This window comes from Molossus molossus, unplaced genomic scaffold, assembly GCF_014108415.1.
Source record: "Molossus molossus isolate mMolMol1 unplaced genomic scaffold, mMolMol1.p scaffold_m16_p_19, whole genome shotgun sequence".
In the NCBI taxonomy this organism is placed as follows: Eukaryota; Metazoa; Chordata; class Mammalia; order Chiroptera; family Molossidae; genus Molossus; species Molossus molossus.
The window spans coordinates 51,807,404-51,822,465 of record NW_023425354.1 but is presented as its reverse complement, the minus strand read 5'-3'; the positions used below and the strand labels follow the sequence as shown (position 1 = coordinate 51,822,465).

The 15,062-nt window shown below is 45.6% G+C and overlaps 1 protein-coding gene across 2 annotated transcripts in view; it reads right to left on the bottom strand.

The window, feature by feature from the left end:
• DNAH9 (dynein axonemal heavy chain 9) overlaps positions 1–15,062 on the bottom strand; it is a 354,158-nt gene that overhangs the window by 211,387 nt on the left and 127,709 nt on the right. For both annotated transcript variants that reach the window (XM_036268293.1, XM_036268294.1), the window contains exons 29-31: positions 12,445–12,602; positions 9,675–9,813; positions 3,923–4,210 (exon numbers count right to left, since the gene is read on the bottom strand). In XM_036268293.1, the coding sequence (XP_036124186.1) occupies positions 3,923–4,210; positions 9,675–9,813; positions 12,445–12,602 (585 nt within the window). The remainder of the gene's footprint in view (positions 1–3,922; positions 4,211–9,674; positions 9,814–12,444; positions 12,603–15,062) is intronic.

Genomic DNA, 15,062 nt, shown 5'->3' with positions numbered 1-15,062 from the left:
TTCTCCAAGAGTTCTTTTTCTTCTATAGCATCTCATTCTTGTTTTATTGATATCTTTATTAATTTCCTTCAAAGATATTAGTTAGAACTTTTGAGATGCCCTCTTCCTTATTTCCACTGGAATCAGTTGCTGTGTGTGTGTGTGTGTGTGTGTGTGTGTGTGTGTGTGTGTGTGTGTTTATCTCTGATGTTACTGGTTTTCTCCAGTCTCTGACGAGCCTCAAGGTTAAATGAAGAGCTTCACAGTGTTTCCAGGCAGCTGGGATGAGTGCTGTCTGTGCGGACATGTGGGCCTCTCACCAGGGTGGGGGACTGAGAGGGAGCTTTGTGCAAAAGGTCAGGTGATGGGCTTTGTCTTCTCCTTCCACATGTGGGTCTGTGAGCAGATGGCTGGCCTTCAGGTCAAGAGGCCCCAAACAAAATAGAAGGGCTTTAAAGAGGGCACTAGTACCCCATGAGCAGTCATAGTTTACCCCCAAAGCTTATTATTTCTTTTTGGCTGTGTGCTAAATGCCAGGCTGCACATGGTCTGCATTCTGGGGAATTGGGGACTAGAATGGGGAACTGTGAGGAGTGTGTGGAGAGCCAAGTGGCAAAATTATAGGGTAAACAGATTTAATGATCCCCTCTGGCCGTTTTCGGTTCTTTCTCACCCCTGCCCTCCTTCACCACCAACTCCAAGCCCAGAGCTTCTCTTGGGTCCTGCTTGGCAGGCTGGCACTTCCTGGCCCCTCTTCCCCGGGAACCCTTTCCAAGTGTATTCTGGCCCCACCCCTGCTCTGCTTGATCGGCCAACCTGCTTTCACCCTCTTCCCATTTTCCAGAGATTCATGCTACTATTCCCTCCTCGGTTTCTATACTTCAATGGGCTTATTCCTCTTTCTCAACAAACAAACAAAACAAAACACTAAATGTATGCTATCACCCTTAAGGGATCACAGGATGTCATCTCAAAGCCAGAGCCTCCCTAGGGTTTTTGGTGGATGAACTTTCAGGAGTTTCAGTGGACAGTGCAAATAAAAACTGGGTAGAGAACATCGTCTGTCCCCAGAGCCTTTACTAGACAGCAACTGTCTTATCCCAGAGCCTTTACTAGACAGAAAGTGGTGATGAGAAGAAAGGGGAGAAAACAAATGTGGGCCAGCTGACAAATAAATCGAAGGGAAGACGAAGATTCTGAGTAGAAAATGATGCAGAAAATGGGGCGGGGAGTCACATTGACTCCGCAGACTCCCAGAGCGTCGGGAAGAGGTGGGTGGTCCTGGTTAAGACATCACCTCAGGGCACTGCACCTTAGGAGTCTCTTCAAATGTAACTCATCTCTGGGGTGGGGGTGCCTCTTGGGATCAGACCCTTTAAGAGGAAGCCCCTCAACCCGTCCTTCAAGGCCCTCTGTGTCATGGTTCCATATTATCTTTTTTTTTTAATCCTCACCAGAGGATATTTTTCCATTTATCTTCAGATAGAGTAGGAGGGAGAGAGAGGGAAATCTACATGAGAGAGACACATCGATTGGTCGCCTCTCTTACAATCTCAACCAGGGCTGGGGACTGAACGGCAACTAAGGCACATGCTCTTGACCAGAATTGAACTCGTGAGTCTTTGGTCCACAGGCTGATAACTGCTGAGCCAAACTGGCCAGGGCTTTTTTTTTTTTTTTTTTTTAAATCCTCACTTGAGGATATGTTTTCATTGATTTTAGAGAAAGAGGAAGAGAGAGAAACATCAATCAGTTGCCTCCCACACTCACCCTGACCTGGTATCGAACCTACAATTTGAGCATGTGCCCTGACTGGGACTAAACCCATTACTCTTCAGTGCGTGGGATGGTGCTCAACCAACTGAGCCACACCAGCATGGCCATATTATCTTTTGAGTCCTATTGCCTAATCCCCCACACCACCGACCCAATCCATTTTTCTCCAGCAGCACTGGACTTTTTGCTGCTGCTAGTACAAGCTAGTACAATTTCTGTTTCTCCATCTACCCTGTGCTGACCTTTTACCCTCTACCTGGAAGGCCCTTTTGCCCATCTCTACTGATAAAGAGTGTATCCACTGAACTTAAAAAAAAGAGAGATTGGGAGTAGGAAGGGGCCAACTCACAAAACAATTTCAGCTGCAAAGGACCAGGTGATCCTTCTTGTGTAAAATGTAATCCCAGAAATAAAATTGAGTATCAACGTGCAATTCTATTTACGTGTAGCCAGGGCTTAATCTCTGCTATTGAAAGTACTGTGTGCTAGACATGCCTCCTGGAACAGAGCAGAAGTAACCTGCCCCCCAGCTGTGCGTTCCTCAAGGGGGAGCTCTTTCCCTCCCGTGAAAAGTTCAGGGGACTATTTCAGAGAAGTAATGGCATCTCAGTTTCCTCACCTGTATAGTGTCTCATCTTAGGGGTTTGGGGGCACCTCATGTGATACAGAATATAAAAACTCCGTGAACTCTAAACGAATGTTTATATGATTTTCAAACATATTATTGTACAGGAAAAAAATTACACCCATATTCCTGGACCCCAGAAGCCTCTTTTGTGGCACTTGTCATATCCAGCTCCAAGACACAATTATTTGTGTGCAGGTACTTCTACTGTGGTGACATTTGTGCATCCTGGAAATGTTACCCTCTGCAAAACTGCACAGTAAAAACAAGTTATGGAAAAACAGGATTGGGGTAGACCACTCAAAATGTACAGAACTTTGTATCCCAAGCCCGAAAAACTCAACGATGACTCCTAATTCTAATAAGAATGTGAGCTCATTTAAATCACTAGAGAGCGTCTACCCTACCCCATGTCTGTTAATCCTCTGAAGCCTTAAATCTGGGGGCCTGTGCTCTCCTTTTCAATGGGTAGATGGTGGGTATGTTGACTTCTAATAAAGACCATTTTAATCACAACTGAGGATCTGATCTGGCTGGAGCCTTCCTCATGGATCCACTATTATAACAGGTGGAGGAATATCTTCGCCTGGCCTGTGCCTTCCTAGAAAACAGTACAAACCACCATAGTTCCCATGGCCATAAAACTAATTATACTTGCATTAAAGTTTCTGGTTGTTTTCTCTTAAACTCTGTATCTATGGCTAAATATACTCACTTCCTATTGATGCTGTGATAAATTACTGCAGACTTAAAGGCTCAGGCAATACAAATTTATTATTTTACAGGTTCGGTGGTCAGAAGTCCAAAATGGGTCTTCTGGGCTCAAATCAATGTGTTGAGAGGGCTGGTTCCTTCTGAATGCTCTAGGTGGACTCTGTTGTCTTGCCTTTTCCAGCTTCTGGAGGCTGTCCACATTCCCTGGCTCATAATCCTTCCTCCATCTTCACTCTTCCATGTATAAAGACCATTGTGATTATCTTGAGCCATCCAATAAACCAGGATCATCTCCTCATCTCAAGGTCAGATGATGAGCAACCTAATTCTATCTGCAACTTCAATCCCCCTTTGCCATGTAATGTAACATAGTCACAGTTTTGGGGATTAGAATGTGGATGTCTTGGAGGAGGGCATCATTTTGCCTGCCAGCCTAATATTTCTTTCCTTAATTGTAAAAAGCCTGCCCCTGATCATGTCAAAACATTTATTACAGCAGAAGAGCATATGTAAACCCACATGGCTTCCATGTTATATCACTTCACTCTTCTGTAATCCCATGTGAAAAATTCACATAAAAGGAGCACTTTCTCCTCCCATTAGAACCTGCATTTCCAAATGGTCAGGGCTTGATCTCTCTCTTGTACTCCCCACCATGCATTCCACATTGTGGGTGCCACAATAAAGAACTGTTGAAATGAATAAAGTTATTACAAAGTAGATAAATATCTGTACACCTAAAGCAACCCTCTGGACAAGGAGGAAGTGTAACTCATTCTCCAAGTAGAGAATTAAGAGACAATTCTTGGGAGGGAAATCCCCACATACCTTGAGCACAAAGTTGTCCTCAGCCTGGAGCTTCAGATCCACTATCGCCTTCCTAACCAAAGCTTCAAAGTCAAGGTCTCTCCTCCGAGGGACATCCAGGGCAGGGAAGAGGTCCCCGATCAGGCCCATGAACACGGGCACGTCATCAGTCACTATCTTGGGGATGTTGAAATCTCGCAGGGAGCGCATCAGGACTTGGTCCTCGGGCCTGTCCGGGTCTCCTCTCTTCAGAGATCCTGCCACCACCAGGACGGACTTGATGGCCCGCAAGCCCCAGTCATAGTGATCCTGAGGAAGGCAGCAAGGGTTAGACTAGTTGCTGGGATGCAGAACACAATATGCTCAGACTAGTGTCTACAAAATTAGAGCTATCACCTCAGTTAGGTCATTCTGAGGCCAAGGCAGAGGCCTAGCAAAGAATGAATGACGTGGGAAGTAGTAACCCTGGTGTTCTGGTTCCTGGTCTGGCATTAGTTACTTTCCAGCTATGATGACAACAAAGCAGACAGAAACATACAGGAAACTGGGTTCAGTGGAGTAAACAGAACCCCTTCTACTTCCAAACCTAACTAGCTACTCCTTGTACATCAAATATTTTAGCTCTTAGAAACTGTTGAGGCTGAGCTTACATGCTCTGCGGTAAACACTGTGCTGTCCTCCTCCCATGACCACATCAAAATTAGAACTAAATTATGGAACAAAGGACCTCAAGAATCATTTGCCGTAACTACAGAGATAAAGGAGAAGCCACGTCCTGACTGGCAGGAGGGGTGACGATGCAAAATGGGCTATTCTCACACCCATGTGTGGTGGTTAAAAATAGGGAGGATATCTCAGCTGCAGAGGTCACCACTGAGGAATGAGAGGTCCCAGTTCAACAGCAGGCTCCCCATCCTGGAGTGCCAGTCCCAAGAAGAAGAATTTCCCAAACGTCTACCTGTGAATAATCAGCAGGGTAAGACAGAGGGCCACTGTAGACCCAGGTGTCATTTTAAAGGGCCCAAGCACAGACTCAATTGCAAATACTTGTCCTAAACTCCAGAGAAGGGACAGCAGCTCAAAAAGTCTCAGGGACATATGGGGAGGAACTGAATTGTAGAGCTTCAGGGTGAGGGCTAGAGGGGCTGTTCTCTCCAGGACTAAAGTGCTGGCAGGAGCCATTATTTCTTTGCTGAACCTTCTCCAAACAAAGCCAACAGGCCTAGGTGAACACCATATCTGAGCCTACATTAATTGGCTAACACCACTCTTCCCCCACCCTGGTGATTCTTTGAGATCCCATCCATCCAATTCATGCACCCAGCCTGAAACTCTTTCAGCACCAATTCCTCACAAGCAGCCAGACTCAGCCTGTGCCACAGACTTTCCTAAAATCTCTCAAAGTCCACAAATCCCAAACAAGCAGCAGCTGGCCTCAGCGTACTCTGTACCTCTTGCTAAGTGGCTCCCAGCCAGGCACTAGTGACTGCTGACCTCTATCACAGTATAACCACTCCAAGGTGCCTCTAGCCCAGCACAGGTAGCTACCAACTGCAGATCCTTTATTGTTCCTACCTGGTGGCAGCGGATGACCCTCGCCTGCACTGGAGCCCATCTAAAGAGGCCCCAGAACCAACATACCCAGTGGCCAGATTCAGACCACACCAGAGCACCACATAATTGGTGCCATGAATGCACCAGAAGGGTAAATTCAACAGGCACCAGAGCCTTGCTAAAGCAAATCCTTTTTTGTGGGATCAGCTCCCACACAATAGTTTGTCCACTGCAGTAATGGGCAGTCCTTACAGCCAGTCAATCTGGGGATCTATTCCACCCACTGATGTGCCAATTGCAATCAAGGCTCAACTACAACAGGAGAGCATAAACAACCCACACAATGGACACTCTTGGAGCAGGCAGCTCAGGTGAACAGAAAGACTGCAACACTGGGTCCCACAGGATACCCACTACATAGGCCACTCTTCCAGACTGGAAGATCTACTTACTACATAGAAACAAACAGAGGGAGACAACCAAAATGAAGAGACTCTCCCCACCCCCCACACAACACACACACACAATAAGCATATCTCGAATTAAAGAACAAAGGACAAAACTCCCTCCACAAAAAAAAAAATAAATAAAAAAATAAAAAGAAAACCATCAGAAACAAAATGGAGACAAGAAATCTACCAGATGCATAGTTTAAAACATTGGTTATAAGGATGCTCAATAATCACAGGGGAAGAGTAGATAAACTCAGTGAGAACTTTAACAAAGAGATAAGAAGCATTAAAAAAAAGGAGATAGAAACCATAAAAGGTCAGTAATAAAGAATACAGTAACTGAAATAAGAATACATTAAAGAGAATCAACAGTAGATCAGATAAAGCAGAGAATCAAATCAACGATTTGGAAGACAAGGTACCAGAAAACAGGAACAGGAAAAAAACATAAAAATAATTTTAAAGTTTGAGGCTAGCTTAACAGACCTCTGAGATAACATCGAGTGTAGCACATCCTCATCATAGGGGTACCAGAAGGAGATAAGAAAGGGAAAGGGATTGAAAACCTTTTTCAAAAAATACTGAGTACCAAGCAAAATGAACCCAAAGAAGTCCACATTAAGACACATTATAATTAAAATGCCAAAGATGAGAGACAAAGAGAAAATCTTAAAAGCATCAAGAGAAACACAGTGAGTTACCTAAAAAATAGCTTCCATAAGACTGTCAGTTGATTTCTCAACAGAAACTCTGCAAGCCAGAAGAGATTAGTATGAAATGTTTAAAGTGATGAAAAGTAAAGGCTTACAACCGAGATTACTCTACCCAGCAAGGCTATCATTTAGATTCAAAAGAGAGAAAGAGCTTCCAGATAAGAAAAAGCTGAAGGAGTTCTTCCCCATCAAAACACACAAAAGAAATAAAAGTTAATGACAAAACAGAAATGTGAAAGGGGTGAGTAAAAATGATAGTGATTTTAGAATGTGTTCAAACTAAAGAGACCATCAACTTAAAGTAGACCCACTATACACATAGCTTGGTATACATTAAGCACATAGTAACTACAAACCCAAAATCAACAAGAAATAAAGAGAAAGGACTCCAAACGCAGCACTACAGAAATGTATCAACATACAAGAGAAGAAAATAAGAGAACATGAAAGAAACAGAAAAGGACCAAAAAAACAAAAACAAAACCAATCAGAAAGAAATCAATAAAATGCCAATAACTGTATACCTATCAATAACCAGGGAACTTATATGCATGTATGCATGACCAATGGACATGGACAGCAATGCTGGGGAGTGTGGGGGCAGGATGGGGAGGAAGTTGTCTAGGGGGGGAAAAGGGAGAAACATCTGTAACAAAAATAAATTAATAAAAATTGGGAAAAAAAAACACTTTAAATTTAAATGAAATAAATGTTCCAATCAAGAGATGAATGGGTAAAATGTGGTATGTACATACAATGGAATGTTCCTAAGCTGTAAAAAAAGAATTACATCTTCCCATTTGTGACAACATAGATAGACCTACAGAGGATTATGCTACATGAAATGTCTGGCAGAGAAAGACAAACACCATATGCTTTCACTTATATGTGAAACCTAAAGAACAAAATAAATAAATAAGCAAGACAAAAGCAAACTCATAGATAAGAAGAATAAATTGACTGTTGCCAGATTGGGGGGGGGAGGGGTCTTGGGAGATGAGCTAAAAAAGTGAAGGGATTAAGAAGTACAAATTGGTGATTACAAATAGTTATGGGGATGTAAAGTACAGCTTAGGGAATAGAGTCAATAATATTGAAATAACTATACATGGCGTCAGGAGGGTGCAAGACTTATCGGGGGGATCACTTTGCAAGTTATATAAATGTCTAACCACAATGCTGTACACCTAAAGCTAATATAATATTGAATGTCAAAAATATTTTGTCAAAGGTGGAACCCACTGGTGACAAGTTCTGATAGCAGATTTCGTGGGAGAGTGGACCTTCCTGCTGACATCACATCTCAGAGCTGGATGGTGGGGGAAGTGGTGGAGTGTGCAGCTTGGATCACAGACTCTGAACCGAGACCGACCTAGGTTCAAATCCCAGCTCTGCCACTTGCTTCATAGCAGATTGCTATTTAATTAGAGCTCTGATATGTGCTATAAAAGACGGTTCAGGGTGCCATGAAGGCAATATACATGGTGGCTACACTTGAAATTGATTTTCTTCCCTCCCCTGAGCCTGTGGATATCCAATTCCTTCTGGCCTTGACTGTGCTTCTTTCTCATCTGTGCTTGACTGAATCCACTCCCTCAAATCTTCACTATTATTTCTTCGGGGCAGTCTGATCTTCAGCCGAGGTACTGCCACCAAGTTCTTTGTGAAAGCAGGCAGGAGACAGCTCTGTATGAGTCTCCTGTGGAGAGTGATAAGTATATTGATCTTTATTCTAAGAACATTGAGGAGCATTTTTAAGTGATCGCTCTAGCTCATGGCTAAAGAATGAATTTGAGGGACTACAGTAAGGTGGAGAAACTAGTAGCAAGGAGTTTCTAAGAGTGTAAGCAAGAGACGTGTGGTTGGAACTCAAGTCTGAGAGTTTGAGAGATGTCCAGTGGGTGGAACGAGCAACCAAGCAGGCATGATTAGACACAGGGCTGAGGTGGAGGGAAGGATCGAGATAACGCCCAAGGTTCCTGAATTAGCAAGTGGGTATGGTGGCCACTGAAGGAAGAAACGCAAGAAGTAGGCTTGGGGTGCAGGCTGGTAGAAAGATCAGCTTTAGATACTGAGCTGGAGGTGCGCTTTAGACACTCGGGGGAGGGGTGGTATAGACCACTGAACACACAGGTTCAGAGCTCAAGAGAGGTTTGGGATGGAGTCATGATAGTAAGTCACTGGAAGTCAATGGTGGTAGAGAACCTACAGAGAGGATGTAAGGAACAAGTGGCCTGGGAAATGTGAGAAAATAAGGACAGTTCTTTTATAAAAAAATCCATCTTAGACATCACAGGGCTGAGAGAGCCTGTGTTTTGACAACAAAGGTGATCCAAGTAAGAGAACCCCAAAGGCAGTGAACCTCATTGGGAACAGCCCAGGGACGCTTGATGGCCACCAAGAAATTCGCTAGACAAGGCTCTAACTTTGGAGGTTCTTGGTCAGGTTTTGAGGTGTTATTTCTGTAAGGGGATCTGCCCTAGGCAAAAACCACATTTAAATATGTTTTTATTGATTTGAAAAAGAGAGAGAGAGAGACGTGAGAAAGAAACATCAGTTGCCTCATGTACACACCCCTACTGGGGATTAAACCTGCCACCAGGCATGTGTCCTGACCACAAAATTGAACCAGTGACCTTTGGTGCACAGGACAATGCTCAACCAACTGGACCAAACCAGCCAGGGCCAGAAGCCACATTTAAGGCCAACAAGCAATGAGAAGCATGGGGCTCCTTAATGCCTCACTCTTCCTAACCTCTCTCCATGTGAGGATTTCCTCAGCTGCTGCAGTGCCTCATGGGACACTGGTAATCTATGAGGTGTTGCTACACAGTCCATGAAAAGTGGGAGTTCTGTGGTCAATTTTTAAAATGCTGGGCTAAGGAAATGGACATGGATCTTAATTACAGAAGCGTGCAGAACTTTTAATCTGCTTATGGCACAGCGCCGCTAGGGGAAGGCTCTAACATGCTTCCCTAATACATCGGCCTTGGATTCTGTCCAGCGCCAAGGCAATCACGCATGATTGATTTTCCAGGTTAACTAGGGGTGTACCTGTTTGGAGAGAAGCTCTTTGCACAACTGGTAAAGGGTGATGAACTTTCTGGCCAGTGACCGGGCTTCAATGAATCCTTCTGCCATCAGCATGATTTCGCAGATCAGCTCGAAGTCTGGAACGACCATGGCGCAGGGCCTGTGCACAGGGAGACAAAGGGTCGAGAGACTTCCAAACTGCACAGTCGCAGGGGAGCTGGTAAGACAGGGGACCCGGGCTGGGATCACAGACAGGCATCTGTGAGCGCAAAGACTTTGCCTCAGCAATGATCTCGCCTAGGACTCAATTTAAAGTTGAGTTCACTAAGGATAAAGGGAGTGAACTCTCTTTCCCAAGTTGATGAATGAATTTAGCAGACGGGGCAGAGTCGGGCTACAACTCAAGTCTTGTAACTTGGGTCCAGTGTGCCTTACACGAGGCACAGTGGCGTAGACCAGATTAGGGGCTGAGGGTGAGGAACTGAGTCTCCCTTGGTGTCTACAAGACACGGAGAATCTATTTCTCGTTCTGAACCCAAGCCTACACATTCAGGGCTTATTTTGTACTCACTTGCACACAGATATAAATGTTTAATGGTGAGGGTTAAAGTAAGTACTTATTAGCCACACCTTGTCACAAAATGGGATATACGAGAATACAGAAGGGGATTTTTGTCTACATAGGAGAATTTACTTTGATTTTTCCCGCTTTGGTTCTAGGAACATTTTATTTTAAAATTACTTATTTTTAAATTAATTTATTAGGTATGTAACAGGACCCTAAGTTTGTTACATTCTTTAATTGCATGTTTCCTACACTGATACAAAATTTTCAAAAAAACTTTGTTCAATGCATTTTTCTTTTAAATTATTTTACATTGCAAAGTCAAAGGAGCAACCAAACTTAGAAACTCAAAGTTATTTTTCAACATGTAAAAAGGTTGACTGTGCATCCACACGATGGAATGCAACGTGGCCATGGTAATGCTGAGCAAGAGAAACTATTTAATGACATGTGAGGCATTACCTAATGAAGGCAGGATACTCACCTACACAGGTCTGATCTCAAGCCTGAAAAAGAAATACTCTACCCACAAAACACTGCAAGGAAGCATGCAAGTGGCCATACCAACTCTGGATGATGGGACTCTCGGGATGGGAGGAGCAGAGTGTCAGATGGCCTGGGTTCAAACTCCCGTTCTGCCTCTTACTAGTTGAGTTTTCAGCTAACCCTAGTTAACTAGGGTTACTTCCCTGAGCACTTTGCTGAATCCATCTTTTATCTTACTGTACAAGGGGGATACTAACAGTATCCACCTCATAGGGCTTTTGTGAGAATTAAATGTAAAAGTATATGTTTGTATTTATTCCTTTTACAAATATTTTTCCACCACCCCCCGCTCAAATTTTCTATGGATTTACATTGTTTAAATTCAGGGGGAAAAAAAATAAAAGGAATAATTCTTATCAAGATGATAACCCGCCTCCATTATTTGCAATACAAGGCTTATTTAATAAGTACTTTGTATAAACACATTAGCCTGTTGAAATACCAACAAGCTTTCGGTTGGAGCAGGGACCTGCCTGAGGGAGGAGGTGCCCACATGGACCTGTCACCACCGGAGCAGTTCAAACGTGAGGGACTGGGGCGCACGGGGAGCTTTCCAGGGCCGTGGCCTTCACGTCCCCAGAGAGCACCGAGTCTCTCAGCCCAGAGACGGGATGGACAGCTCCGTGGTGGCCCATGGCCCCTCTCACAGACAGTTCAGTAGGTGGGCACTGAAGGCCAAAAGCCTCTCCCAGTTTCCTCTTTGTTGGGCTGACTTCTCTTCTCTGAAAAAAGAATGGAGATTCCAGGTCCTGCTAGGAAATGCATTTGTGTTTTCTTATCAAAACACAGAAGATTTGTCCGACCGGTGTGGCTCAGTGGTTGAGCACTGACCCATGCACCAAGAAGGTCACAGGCTCCATTCCCGGTTAGGACACATGCCCAGGTTGTGGGCCTGATCCCCAGTGGGGGGCGTGCAGGAGGCGGCCAATCGATGTTCTCTCTCATCGATGTTTCTCTCTCTCTCTCCCTTTCAAATCAATAAAGAAAAAAAATTATAAAAAGAAAGCAAAAACAAAAACACAGAAGATTTTAAAACATGGCAATATCCACCGCTGGCAAAGGTAAAATAAAAGGAATGTTCTCCCGCATTGCTACTGAGAATGTAGTTTGGCAGTTCTCTTTTTAGAAAGCAATTTGGCAACGTGTATCAAAAGCCTTAAAGATGTTCCTCCCTGTTAACTCAGTGATTCCGCTTCTGGGAAGCTAGCCAAAGAAAATAATCATACATACAGAAAAAACAGACATTTACAAAGATGTGTATTACAACATTATGCATAAACTTATTTTAAATGCTGGCAACAGTCTTAATATTTAACTATAGGGACTAGTTAATTTCATTGTGGCCCATGTACCTCACAGAATAAAATGCAGTCATGAAATGGATTTATTAAGGATATCTAACAGAAGAAACTATTTATGATATGATAATGGACTACGAAATGAAAAAGAAAAACAATATAAAACTGTGCGTAGATGGCAAGCGTAATCTACAGATACATGACTTTAAAACATGCGTATAAAGAAACACAGAACAGAAGCAAAGAAATCATTTTCCTGGTGGTTTTTAAAAACCGACTTTTCTCTATATTGCCAATTACTTCTAACATGCAGGGCACACCTTTCGGGCAGACAGACACGAGGGCGGCCGTGTCCTGGGCCGCACGCGGGCAGGCCGCTCACCTGAGCAGCGCCTTGAGATTCTCGGGCAGCTCTGTGCGGCCGGCGTAGCCGGGGTTCATGGTGATGAAGATGCCCACAGAAGGATTCAGGCTAATCTCCTCCCCAAGGAAGCTGAATTTCTCCTTCTTCTCTCGAATGGCATCTTGAATGCTTTTCACCTGGTGAACAAGCCAGTGGAAAAATGCGTCCGTTGGGTTCAGATCGGGGTGGAAGCGAAAGCTGGGAACACACCCGCAACTCAGACACTTGCTTGGGGGCTCCTTCCCTGAAGGACAGGCACGCTGCCTGCAACCCGGGCCTTTATTTTTTTATTTCATTTTTTTAATCTTCACCCGAGGACATTTTTCTATATTTTGTTCAGATAGAGTGGGAGGGAGAGAGAGGAAGAGAGAGAGAGAGAAACATCGACGTGAAAGGGGCACATCGAGTGGCTGCCACCCGCATGACCAACCAGGGCCGGGGACAAACTGCAACCGAGGTACATGCCCTTAGCGGGAACCGAACCTGGGTCTCTCCGGACCGCAGGCCGACGCTCTAACCGCTGAGCCAAACCGGCCAGGGCTGCAACCCGGATGGGCGGGCACTGGATGGGCGTCTAGAAGAACTCTGGCTGCACATCCACACATACAACATAGTGCCTGCCGGTCCCCTCTGCAGGCACACGGTGTGAGTGCTGCCCACACACAGGACACTCGCATTTGATCCTCACCACAGTCCTTCTAGGGGGGCACGTCACACCAGCACCCCCTTTCTCTGTGATGAAACGGCAGCACGGAGGGGTGGAGCCGTTTGCCCAGCTTTACACAGCAACTACGTGCTGACATCTGGATGTGAATCAGGCCAGAGAATTCCGGAGCCTGGGCCCTTCGCCGCTGTGCAATGGACAGAATGGCGGTCCCTGCCTCCTGGGCTGCTTCTAAGGACTAAGTCAATAGTGTCCTAAAGAGTTTAGCATATAGCCCTGGCCGGCTTGGCTCAGCGGTTAGAGCGTCAGCCTGCGGTCCAGAGAGACCCGGGTTCGGTTCCCGCTAAGGGCACGTACCTCGGTTACAGTTTGTCCCCAGCCTTGGTTGGTCATGCGGGTAGCAGCCACTTGTGTCCCTTTCACGTCGATGTTTCTCTCTCCCTCCCACTCTATCTGAACAAAAAATGGAAAAATGTCCTTGGGTGAGGATACAAAAAAAAAAAGAGTTTAGCATATAGAAAGCGCTTAAACACAGCAGTGGACATGTTGTTGATTGCTTTTTATTGCTTTTCATCACAGCTGTGGTCCTCTCCTTGGTCTAACCCCTCACAGCCTCTCGCCAGCCTACGTCCCCAGAACAGACTGTGTTAAGGCAAGGCGACTCCTGTTGGAGGGCCGTCCTGTACAGGGAGGGGAAGAAAGAGCCACCGTGGCAAAGTAGGCTGGAGCCAAATCCCCAAGTGGTACGGGTGCCTTTCTATAGAGATTGGGCGTTTTCTTAGTTGGGGTCTGGAGGAACAGGGGCTTTAGGCTGAAGCTTGATCTCTGGTCACATCTCCACACTCGCAGTGAGGGGAGACAGAACTGGAATTCACCCCTTTCTTTTGATGCCTGGTGCTTTGAAAAGACTTACGCAAAAGCGATCAGCAACAGGAGGGAAGGCAAAGCGACACTTGCTTGTCCAGGCCCTGGGTATCGGAGTGGTCCTCGCCTCTCAGGGTTTCTTAAGCAACACCTGGGAGCTGGGGTCCAAGCAAGGTGATCTGAATGAGCCCCAAGCTTGGGCTGGAGGTGTGTGGGGAAGAGAGCGAGCAAGCGCGGGAGCATGCACGGTGGGCGAGGCTCTCTCGTCTGGGACCGGCAGCGTTTGCGGGATGCATGGCAGCTCTGCAATTAGCATTCAGTTCCTTTCCCCAAGTGAAGTCTGATGACCGAATGCAGTTAAGCTCAGTAATTGCTTTGAGACAGGCCCTCCAGCACCCAGCACAGCCCTGCCACAGCCTCTCACCCTGCAAACTAGGTGAGGGCTAGAGGCCGGGTTCTCTCCATAGGCACCAGTCCTCCCCATTGACAAAATATACTGAGCACTCTCCTCCTATGGAGTGGGGAGGTGAGCTTAATTACCATTCACAAAGGGCTCTGATACCTCTGGCTGGAGGCAAGAGCCAGAGCCCAAGACCTTATTGCTGTTCCCTCTGATCCAGCATTCCCTCGGGCCACACCGAGGCCCGGAAACCTGATGCTCAGCACGGATGGACGGATGGACGGTGCACCGCAGAATCGGGGCACCTGTGCTTTGGGTAAAGTCTGTGTGAACAGACTCGAGGATGCAGCTAACGTGGAAGCATTGGTGCTAATACCGGGTCCTGTTACCAGCTTCCGTAGGACAGGACGGTTCTGCTGGCATTTCCTCACTCACAGCAGCTGGGGTCCCCGGAACAAGCCCCTGGACGGGGGTTGTATGGACCAAACCTCAAGCTCAGCCAGGTGGGGGGGCACGCACAGGTAGGCATAGACTGAAATATCAGGCTGCAAATTAAACCTTACTCCTGGGGTCTGTTTTTCCACGAAACATTCGTATTTTTTGGAGAGTTTAAAGCCACAGGGAATAACAACAAAGTGATAATTGACATTTACTGAGTACTTGCTACGT